At 41.3% G+C, this 12,213-nt stretch overlaps 1 protein-coding gene across 1 annotated transcript in view; it reads right to left on the bottom strand.

The window, feature by feature from the left end:
- The window catches only part of ARHGEF28 (Rho guanine nucleotide exchange factor 28), a 122,084-nt gene that overhangs the window by 19,333 nt on the left and 90,538 nt on the right, over nucleotides 1-12,213 (bottom strand). The window contains exons 26-27 of the mRNA XM_047068626.1: nucleotides 11,475-11,963; nucleotides 9,859-10,159 (exon numbers count right to left, since the gene is read on the bottom strand). Of these exons, the coding sequence (XP_046924582.1) occupies nucleotides 9,859-10,159; nucleotides 11,475-11,963 (790 nt within the window). The remainder of the gene's footprint in view (nucleotides 1-9,858; nucleotides 10,160-11,474; nucleotides 11,964-12,213) is intronic.

Below are 12,213 nucleotides of genomic sequence, written 5' to 3'. Positions count from 1 at the left end.
TGCCTTTCAGTTTGGACTAAAGCAAAGGGATATATTTCTTAAGATGCCACCACACTTAATTTTAAGGTTGTAATGATAAATATGTGATCTTTCAGGCAATATTTTATGTCAGACAAGTAGAAAGTCATGCCAGAGAAATTGGATCCCATTCCAGGAGTAAATTTAACTAAGCAAATACTATTTGTTTTGCCTGGGGAAATACACTGGACTGTTAAATAGGATTTAGCAAAACAAAAAGCGTTTAAGAAAGTATTTTGCTGATGTTGAGCTAACTGCCCATGTTTCCTTTACTGGTGTTTGAGCTACTTTATGGTTAAAAAAGAAATACCCCAATGAACAGATAGGCTAAGTTACTGACAAAATAGTTAAATGCTAAACTGTTTCTGTGCCACCTTCCTAAACGACAGCAAGGATTCATTTCTACTTGTTTAGAATAAATTAAAGCATTTTACGAAGAATACATTTTCACTTTTTCAGTTTTCATTTGCTACCCAAGGCTGGATGGGACTATACATAATGTTCTAAACGGAAAAAAAAAACTCACATAAAAAGATGCTCTAGAGTTGTACAATCTGTTAAATAGGACTGTACATCAGTAAACAAATTCATTTCAACATTAATAAGGAAGAAAAGTTGATAACTGTTAAAGTTTGTTGCCTAGAATCCAAGTCATGTATTAAAGGCAAGAAGCAAGCACACAGTTGTCCTGACATCTAATATACACCCGTCTTACACGTTTTGAAACTCAGTGCATCCAGTTAGCTGGCCAGATACTCATCTAACTCTGTCTTTTCTCAACCTCTTCCAATGTCTCAGTAGAGTCCAGCTGTGTGGCTCAAGCTCACAGTCTCCATCACTTCTGCTAAAGAGTATGGGCTTTAACTCCTTCATTCAGGTCATAAATATTTATCAAATGTTCATTATATGCCAAACCGTGTGCTTGGTGCTTCTGATAGAGCATTTAACAAAGGAGACACATGTAGTTCCCCAACCCCACGAAGCTTATTCTATACTGGAGCAGACAGACATTAAATTATTACACATGTAATTAATTCAAATTATGATGAGTGCTAATAAGAGGTACTTCCTGGTAATTCTGAACCTTGATTTTTATCAGTTTATCCAGGACGAATAAGAACAAGTTGATTCAGAGTAACCAAACTCAAAAGGAGATTAAGATCATACGCCGAAGCCCTATTTTTAAATTTTAAAGTGAGGAATGATTCAAACCAAAATACTGTTGGCCGTTCTCAACACTTCTTTCTAGTAGAAAAATCTACTCAGGGAACTCAAGTACAAGATTTCCGGGGCACATACTGACATGATGCAACCAATTAGGGTTGGATATTCTGTAGCTATGGCAGCTCTGTATCCCAAATGGAGATTTTTCAGTCTTGTTGCCAGAGTTATTTCTTTCAGTTGGTTCTGGAAACACAGCTGACTGATGTAATTCTTCCTCTACAGAAAAGAACAAAGGGAAGCTAAACGCTTTGCTGTTGAGACTACCTCGCAGGATAGTTCTGGTGACATGTAACAAACACCTCCTCTCAGACCGATACAGAAACACGGTTACCCTTAATAAGTGATTCCATTCTGAGTTTTAAAAAAGTTCCCCAATTTAGGTCTTTTTTGTTCACAATCTAAATCTTACTGGGGGGCACCTGGGTGGCTCAGTTGGTTCAGCATCTGACTTTTTTTTTTTTTTAATGCTTATTCATTTTTGAAATGGGACAGAAGGGAAGAGAGAGGGAGACAGAGGATCTGAAGCAGGTTCTGCACTGACAGCAGGGAGCCCAATGCAGGGCTCAAACTCACAAACCATGAGATCATGATCTGAGCCGAAGTCAGGCGCTTAGCTGACTGAGCCACCCAGGCACCCCAAGTATCGGACTCTTGATTTTGGATTAGGTTATGATCCCAGTATTATGGGATTAAGCCCTGTGTTGGGCTTCATGCTGAGCACAGAGTGTGCTTGAGATTCTCCCTCTCTCTCTCTCCTCTCCCCCTTCTGCCCCTCTTCCTAAATCGCACTTGCTCTCTAAAAAACAAAAACAATTATGGGGCACCTGGGCAGGTCAGTCAGTTAAGCGGCCGACTTCAGCTCAGGTCATGATCTCACAGTTCGTGAGTTTGAGCCCCATGTCGGGCTCTGCACTGACAGCTCTGAGTCTGGAGCCTGCTTCGGATTCTGTGTCTCCCTCCTTCTCTGCCCATCCCCTGCTCACGCAGTCTCTAAAAACTGAATAGACATTAAAAAAAAAATTTTAGGGGCGCCTGGGTGGCGCAGTCGGTTAAGCGTCCGACTTCAGCCAGGTCACGATCTCGCGGTCCGGGAGTTCGAGCCCCGCGTCGGGCTCTGGGCTGATGGCTCAGAGCCTGGAGCCTGCTTCCGATTCTGTGTCTCCCTCTCTCTCTGCCCCTCCCCCGTTCATGCTCTGTCTCTCTCTGTCCCCAAAATAAATAAACATTAAAAAAAAATTTAAAAAAAAAAAAATTTTTTAATTAAAAAAAATAAAGAAAAACAAGTAAATCTTACTGGCTTTAGTGACATTTAGGAAAGAGCACACCAGTCCTGAATCACAATCAGAACTATTTCCAGAAGGTAGGAAGGAAGCAGATACTCTTCAGATCCCAAGACATGCCATGCCTTTTTTTCCCCTTTAGTTCTGTTAACACGTCCTTCCAATTTGTACAGATGGGAAACGAAGGCTTAGAAATCATGTAGCCATAGGAATGAGAGTTAGTGTTTCAGCTGAGGTTCTTGAACATCATGCCCAGCACACCAGGGAAAGGGTACAGGCTGGCTGCTTTGCAATCACCTAAGGAGAATTTAGATACACCAATGTGTAGCCTCACCCATGTCCTACCAAATGAGAATCTTTGAACAGAGGAATTTATACTTTTATTGCATTTTTTCAGAAACCATGAGGCACAGTCAGCTATAGTAACCATGGTTCCAGCAACCAATCCCACCTATGACACCTTACTTCTCTAAATGTAGCCTCATAGTTAGAGGATAGCCCTCCATGACATAATCACAGGAATGTGGATCTGAGGTCAGGATGGTAGGGGGCTGCGGGGAGTCTCTCCAAGTTTTAAGCCACCAGCCTTCAACTCCAACCGTTCAACTCTATCTTTCTAAATTCATCTTTTCACAGAGACTCAACAAAAAGTACAGACAAAATCGCCTTATTTGAAAAACAGCGACATTAACTGTCACAAGACTGCTGTAAAGAACAAATAAGACCATGAATTCAATGTTTTTAAGTGGCATGAAGTGCCATATTACATTATTAATTCAACCACAAGGGAATTGAGATGAAATTCCAAAACGAGGAGTATAACCTTTTCAACTGAAGTGGATTAAAAAAAAAACAACTCACTTTTATAAATAAACTTTTCCTGGAACACAGCTAATCTCATTCTTTACACATTGTCTGTGGCTGCTTCTGAGCTACCATGGCAGAGCTGACCATATGCGACAAAGACCTGATATCCCGGAAAGACAGAAACATTCACTACGTTGTCCTTTAAGAAAAAGTTTGCCACCTACTGAGCCAGATGGTCATATTCTTCTTGGGCAGACATAAATTAACAGTCCTCAGCTGAACACTTCACATTTGAAGCAAGCCCTACCAAATGGAACCTCCATTGCAAGACAGACAGACGGGTGATAACAGGAGTCCCAAATTCTGATCTGTGGAAGGGAAACGTTTGCTAGTTTTGGATCACTGTCTCAGGACTCAATGAGACTGACAGGACCACCGCTTATCCTTCAGGTATGTTAAATACATGAATGGTTTCAAACTTCCCTTCCAAACCCAACCCTTAATCACTGTGGGAATAAAGCCACACTGTACTGGAAAGGTAAAATGTGTAGACCATAGACCACATTTATGTTGATATGTGCATTTATGTCTCTATTTACATGGAAGTATTTTTTTTTTTTCGTGTTTTAAGCTAAGGATGACCCAAGGCTAGGCCTAACCTCTGGAATCATTCATACTGAGTGGACTCAACTTCAGCAGCTTGTTGAAACCAAATTGGAACCCAGGGTGGGAATGAACAGGCAGCCACATGGCTGGCTGGCTGCCTCTGAATCCACCCACCTGCTGTTTTACTCTCCTGCTGTGTACTGGGCTCTACGTGCTAAGGCGGGATGGCCTTGGCCCAGTTGGCTCACACAGCCAACCTTCCCCCAGAGAACTATGCAATCAGGAAGTTGGCAGTCAGCACCGGGGGCTCACCAGGCTCTACAAGCAAATGGCATGTTTCCCTTTCCTGGTACAAAATCTGCAAAAGGAGAAAGTCAATCATCTATACTTGTCAGTGAGAAACATTAAAATTAAGCCTCTGAGTCCAATTCTTTATAGTCTTGCCATGGTGTGGATTACCGAGAGCAAGTAATACTGTGATTTCCTTAAAAATGTTCCCAAAGTGATAGTCAAAATTCCACAGGAAAAAGAGTTGCCCAGTGACTTCCCAGTGTTGACTTCTATAAACTCCCCTAGATCTATCTAGACAATAAGTTGATGTCATAATGAATGTTCTCAACCCTTCCATTTTTGGTTCATTTAAGCAACTCAAAATAAAAGCATTTACTATCCCTCTCATTCGGAGAGAGAGCTCAAAATTCCCAAAGCTCCTTAATTACGACCTATGTTTGGAAATACGGTCCAACGAATCTACAGACTCAATATTTTCTGACCCACTTTCTATGTGTTGACATCCAGGATTGATAATACATCAATAAGCAGATATAGATTATTTAGCACAATTTTCAAAGTTCAATTCACTCCCCTAACCAAGTAAATAAGGCTCACAATGTAGTTAAATTATAGTTCAACTCTGGTACATTAAAAAAATTAAAAGCCTTCACGATACCTACAACTATTGCCATGAGAAAAACAGTTATTTTATCCTGCGTTAAGGGCTAAACTGTATTCCCCACCTCCAAACTCACATACTCAACTCCTAACCCCCATTACCTCATAATATATTTGGAGATAGAGCTTTCAAAGAGGTAAGCAAGGTCATCAGCATGACCTAGGTGATTGGTCATCACCTAAACCAATATTACTGGTGTCCTTAAAAGAGGAGGAGATTAGGACACAGACATGCATGGGAACAAACCAAAGCAAAGACAGAGGAGGAGGACAGCACTCTAGAAGGCCAGGAGACAGGCCCTCAGCAAAACAAACCCTGTCAACATCTCCATCTCAGACTTGCAGCCACTAGAATCACGACCACGAGGAAATCAGTTTCTGTTGTTTAAGCCTCCCTGTCTGGTACTTTATTACACCAGCCCTAGCAAACTAATACACCCCTCCTTTCAAATACACTTTGGTCCTTGAAGCTTATACTCTCCATTGCCAATTTCACTTTTTTTGAGAAACTGCCTGAAGGTTGTTGGCCAGCCTTCTTTCCACACAGATTACACAAATAGGGTGCGCATTTCTGAATTAGGGGATATTTTAAAAACATGAGAAATTATCATACACTCACTTCTTAAAAACTGTTACCTAAATACTAACTACAGTTTAGCTTTTTATTTGGAAATTTTTCTATTTTCTATCCTTATGTAAAAAACACACCAATGAAAGTTTAACACAGCTGTATTAAAAACAACAACACTGCCAAGATGAAATATTCTGAATACAATGCTTTGAATTTTGATAATACTTTGATGGGCACCAAATCCTAATGTGTAATAAAGGGAAACACTCTTTTGGAATCCAAATTTAATAAAATTATTCTTCTTCCAATAGCAACATGACTAATGCATAAAATTTGGCTCTTGATTTAAATTTTATCATGTGCATGGCAAAACCATAATGCTTTAACTATATTGAAAAGAAACTTTCCAGGCAACCTCAAAATAGTGAGATACAGATAAAAATATAACTGAAAGGGAGACTAAGAAGATTTCATACTAATTTCCATACCATAGAGTGTTTTGCCTGGTATTTAATGAAAAAAAAATTAAATGTAAAGTAATAGAGACACCAAATAGTTCTAGAATTCTAAAGGTAAGAGACAAAAAAAAAAAAAACCACAGAAATAAGTTATCTGTTTTGCCTTTAAGAAGAATAGTAAAGTTGAGCATTTCATGGGTCCAATTACACAGCACTTGTCCTACAGGGACTATATTGTTTAAAGAAATTCAAATTTTCTGTAGTCTTATAGTCTTCTAGTAGTTTGTGTCCCTGAGTACAGATTAAGTTCTTAAAACAACCATCTCTTCCACCATAAATAAAATCAAACTCCAATTTGGATTCAATATTCAAACACCCAAGAATTGTGTTCACGAAACAACTTCCAAAATTGGAAAGTAGAGTTCTTTAAAGTGCTGACTTAAAAAATATTTACAAATAACATGGAGTTATTATTATTTTTTAATGTTTATTTTGAGAGACAGAAGGAGAACACGAGCAAGGGAAGGGCAGAGAGAGAGAGGATCCCAAGTAGGCTCCACACATAGCACAGAGCACAACGCAGGGCTCAATCTCATGACCTTGAGATCACGACCTGAACAATATCAAGAGTTGGATGCTTAACCGACTGAGCCACCCAGGCGCCCCAACACGGAGTTTTTATTATGTAACATTAGAGAAACAAATGCTCTTTAAGAAAATGTGTTTTATCTGAGGGTTGATGGGGGGGTGGGAGGGAGGGGAGGGTGGGTGATGGGTATTGAGGAGGGCACCTTTTGGGATGAGCACTGGGTGTTGTATGGAAACCAATTTGACAATAAACTTCATATATTGGGAAAAAATAAAATAAAATAAAACTAGAAAAAAAAAGAAAATGTGTTTTATGGGAAAACAGTGAAGCTGAAGGGTATTTATGGTATCTGAAGATGCTCAGAATCCATGCAAGCACTGGCCACCACGATCCCAAATATCTAGAAACATTTTCCAAATGGTAATGCTGAAAAGGAAGGAAGGAGAAGAAAACCACCACCACAACTGGCTGTAATTGTGAACATCCTGCCAGGCATTACGGCAACATTTATTCCACTTCTACTCCAACTTCTATAAAAAGCACAATTCAAAACAGCTTTCTAGAAATTAACAATGTGCAGTGTAATGGTGAAGAGCATGGGCTCCAGAGCCAGTCTTCTTGGGCTCCATCTGGGGCTCTACCATTCACCAGCTGTGGGACCAAGTCACTATACCTCAGGTCCTCCTCCCAAATGGAGGTAAGAACAGAGGCATCTCAGTGGACTGTTGCATCAAATGATTTCTCCATAGAGAACCGTAGTCCAGTCCTTGAAATGCGGTGTCATATAATTGGTGGTGGAGGCAAGTGGTGGAAGGGTAGTTCAAAATCCAATTACAACCAGAGCACAATAAAGTGGCTGGTGAAACTGACCTGAACAAATCAATGAAAATTCCCATCTGCGGGACGTCTAAACACATGCAAGAATTTAATTGACACACAACTTTTTCCGTCCGGCTTACTGTGCTAGAAATTCACATTTCCGCTGATCTGAGCTGATCATATGGACACGGTATCAGAGCACAAAAGAGCAAACCATTCTTCAAGTAGGTGTCTTAATATGGCTGACCTTAAAGCCTAAGGGTGAAATCCTCAGCACGGCATTAATGAAACATGGCTAAATGCACATTTAACAAACACACCAGCCAAGAGCATTCCAGGCAAATGTTCATCAGGATATCGTGAGCCACAGGTCCTCAGTGGTGGTCACTGAATGACCACTAACCCAGAGATTCAGCGGCAAAATGTGCCAGGGAACGCTGACGCTGCCTTGTCCTTAATTCGGGCACCGGACTGGGATTCTCTCCATCCGCACATCCTGGGCCCGCGTCTGCCTCTGCCAGCCCAGAGCCTCCCCCTTGCCCCACCCCAGGGTGCGGGAGTCAGGCAAGAGCACCATCGGCAGCTTATTTTGTGCTACTTTCAATTTTAAAAGCTGTGAAAGCTCGAGAGTGGTTGGAACAATTTTATCTGGCCCTGACAACCCTCTTAAGAACATATATCCAATTTTCATCCCACTTCTCTATCACCTCCTAATCTCTTCCCTGTCTCTCCTCCAGAAAGTGCTTATCACGTTTACCTAAACAAATATAAACAGGGTTGTTTTTTTTTTTTTTTTTTTGACTAGTTGCAAAACTCTAGTGCTTAACAGCACACATTGCATTCTGATCTAATCCCTACTTACACACACACCAGGATGTTCCTGAGAGATTCAGGCCAAGGTTGATTTTCCTCTCTTTTGCCAATGTCCTCAGTGTCCTTGGCCTACGCCGGACACACGATAACTGAAGCATAAGTACATTTTCTCAGCATTTCCCTCGGCTATCTCTAATTTCTTACATGTGGAGAGGCTGGTTTTGGATATAATCACTGTTTATTTCCTTAGTACATTTTCTATCTCCTGCAAGTGTGCTGCCAAATGTTTAAAAGCTTCATCCTTTGAAGCACAAGTCAAAAGAAAAAGATGGGAGCCATACAAAAAGAGAGAGACGCTGCTTTTAAACAAAAGCTGAATGTGGTTTAACTCACACTGAGTTTTTGAATTATACCAAAGCCGGTATGCGACACCACACTGCCAACAACATTAAAAACACTGTCAAAAGCAACTTAATGAATCAACACAGCAAAGCAACGGTCACCTAGAAAAAGCATTCTTCAACGGGGTCTCCAAAATACTAAAGTTGCAAGATAATAAAGGGGTCACGTTCTCTAAATTCTACCTATTTAAAAAAATCTCAATGAACCATTCCAGTTTATTTGTTTTTATTCAGAGGATGTTTGAAATGAAGCTTCAAAGAAGGATTTCATTCTCTCCTACACACTGACAAGAAATCAGAATGTTACAGCAGTCACAAAATAAGGCAAATTATCATCCACTATTAAAAATTCACAACTTTTGGATCCGTCACCTATCAGCTCTCAGGCAGTGTCGGAATTGTCACTCTCTAGTTCAGAGAGGCTGAGTACCTTCGAAACTTTCCTTCGCTGAGAAATTATCCCACTAACAAACTAAGAATATATATAAAGTATAGAAACAAATCTGTGTCAAGTTCTGAAGATCTCTACACTATTGCTTGTTTTATGTTTCTGAAAGATTTTGCTGTCAGTGATTTATTTCACATCCATGTGGCCAGCCATTTGTTTATTCTATTGCGTGCCATCTGTTTTTCGGTAGAGAGGTTTCAAGTTCTTCTCATTCCCTACTTCATATCCCCTAGAAAACAATTTATAATAGACATAGATTTAAATCACTTGGATTCATGTGGAGTTGGTAACTGGAGCTGCCTTTCATTTATATTTGGCAAATGCTTTAATGGGATTAGCAAATTGTGTTATTATGAGGTACTTATGGAGACACAACACTTTTTTTTTTTTTTTTAAACAATGACAAATGATGTTAACAGTTTCATTTTGAGGTGTTTAATAGCAGGAGAGATTTCACTAACGTTACAGGAAATTGCCCTGATAGGCCATAAAGTCCCAACACAAACCCTGTCTATATCTTTTATTTCTGAGAGCCGACTATGAGTATTGGGACGTGGTAGGGTCTACAGTGAGGAATAACTTTACCTTAAAAGTGAAGCAACTTGGTATCTATCGTTTAACCCACAGATCTGAAAACACTGTCTGGTTCTTACACCTTGGTGACATCCTCAAAGCCCTCTAACCATGTTCCAACTTGGCTAGAAAATGGCCCAGACTTCACCAAAAAGAAGTTTATGCCACAAACTCCAGCTCATCAGAACCAGTTTATTCCCTTTCTAGGACTCGCTTTGATTCACTCTGAAGAAGAGCCAACCATTCAGACAAACAGCTTCTTGCTGAAACTATACAGATGATGTTTAAAACATTAATTACCATTTTTACAAGAATCCTTGCTGCTTTGGTGGAGAGGGGGTATCTGATGACAGGACCCAGCAGCTGTCCACAGTTCATGGTTGACATCCAAGGGCTGAGAAACGTCCAGGTGGAGGTCTACTTGATTTTCACTAGTCCTTACCAAATCCGAATTAGATATATTCTGGGGATAAGTGGCATCCTGATAGACACCCGATGGAGTCGATTTGTTGTAAGTGTTAAGTGACATTTGTACTAAAGCTTCATTAATGAAGAATGAATTTTCATGACACAAACTCTCAGATCGATTAAGTTCCATTACCTGTGTAAGAAAATGTAAAAAAGTACAATAATTCCTCCAGCAATTTGTGCAAGTTTTGTAAAGTATTTATTTCTAATAGTTCTAGCCATCAAGATTTTAATAAGAGCATTAGACCTCCTCCCACCCCCTTTAAATGAGCTCGGACCAAAACTTCAACTCGCCGTCTCCAGCCTATCTTTAAAAACAAAACAAAAGCAAAAAACAAACAAAAGAACCTAGCGGGCATGCTACCACTTTCGGAGAGCACAACATTTTTCAATTTCGCTAAATAAATTGTTGAAAATATATGCACATACATGAGGTATTTGCCATAAATGTAATTTAGCCAACTCGAAAGGACAATCGTATGCATCACAGATCTTTCTTATAATCTTATCACGTTTTACAACTTTATGCACTATCGGTAAAAAGTATTTATGTGCACAGAGTGCAGCAAATTCCCGGAACAAGGAGCACTGTCAAACATGAGTAGAAGGTGTACGAATGGAAGACCATCTTTAAAAAGATTTTATATCCGGCCCAGCCACTAATTAGCATACTCATGTTAACTATTAGTGAAACAAACAGGTTTCAAATTTAATACGTCAATGTACAAAACAATAAAATTAGAGTAACAGAATAGTATCATACCTACTGAATTCAGTACCCAAAGATGCACATTAATAGCTAATTAATCCGCTAAAAGGTGTATCTATATAAAACTCTGAAGGCACGATCAAGAAAAGAGGTCTTTCAAGTACAGGTAAGGCAGCACGCTCACGGTGAGCATGCCTTAGGACAAACCTTGCCTTCCTGGAAGACTTGTTTCTGTGTTTCTTCCCTTGCATAAGGGCATCACAGGGTACAACGAGCCCTTGATCCAAACAGGACCTAGGTTTTTCAAATTTCTGTAGCGTGAGCCAAGATTTCTATGCCTGTCTCCCTAAAAGTTCTTCATTTCTTTTTTTTTAAATATTTTTTTAAAGTTTATTCGTTTTTGAGAGACAGAGTGTGAGCAAGGGAGGGGCAGTGAGCGAGGGAGAAGAGTCTGAAGCAGGCTCCAGGCTCTGAGCTGACGGCGCAGAGCCCGATGCGGGGCTCGAACCCAGGAACCGTGAGATCGTGACCTGAGCTGAAGTCCCACGCTTAACTGACCGGGACACCCAGGCACAGGTTCCTCATTTCTGCTACCTATAGATTAATTCTTGTGAGCTCTTAACGCCACAGCAAAACGGCGGATACCGGATCCGGTCAATGTCGCAGGAATGACCACGACTGAACCTGTCTTTGAGAAGCTGCCTTACACACCAATTCCACAAGCACAGAAGGCCCGTACCTCTGTGCTTCCTGGAGAAAATGCTGCGGGAAGGCTACTCTGCCGACTGTGTTTCCAGCCACACAGCAGGCTCTGCTGGACCCGCATCCTCTCCCTCTCCCTCTCCACCAGGCGCTGGCCCTCCCTCAGCCGCTCCAGGTTCTGCTGGTACTCCTGGAGCTGCTGGTCCAGCTCCCCGCGGTTCCTCAACAGCAGCTCCTCCTGGGACTGGCACTCCCTCTCGCGCTCCCGCAGCCGGCTCGCCTTGGCCTCCTGCTCCCGCTGCTGCTGGTCGCACCTGCGGTGCCAGCGCCGCTGATCCTGTTGGAACTCGTACTGGAGCTTGTGGACGTTGGCCAGCTCTTCCCGCTGCTTCTCCAGGTGGCGGGCCTTCTCCTGGTCCTGAAAGAGCGGGCCCCCTCGAAAAGACGGGCCTGGGGAGAGGCTCTCCTGTTGCCGGAGAACCAGCTTGTGGACCTGGATGTGGCTATCCTGAATGGTCAAGGCCGCCTGTCAGAGCAGGGGAGAGGAAAACGGTCATGGCTTCCGCGGGCTTGGGCTTTGAGTGGGAACTACCTCTAGACACAAAAAGCACGACCAAATTATTTCCCCTTAATGTTCTGTCCTTTTTCTAAGTTATCTTCAAAGACTGACCTTAACCTTCCAAATACGCTTATCCACATTGCCTAGCAGTACCATTTGGGAATTAATACACAAAAGAAAAAAAAAAAAGCACAAAAGCAATACTCATCCCTTCTTT

The sequence above is a fragment of the Lynx rufus genome, unplaced genomic scaffold (genome assembly GCF_022079265.1).
Source record: "Lynx rufus isolate CCGP_SWC_20201006 ecotype Redwood Valley unplaced genomic scaffold, mLynRuf1.p SCAF_1, whole genome shotgun sequence".
Taxonomy (NCBI): Eukaryota; Metazoa; Chordata; class Mammalia; order Carnivora; family Felidae; genus Lynx; species Lynx rufus.
The sequence above is the reverse complement of the archived record's forward strand: the minus strand, read 5'-3'. Positions and strand labels throughout refer to the sequence as shown.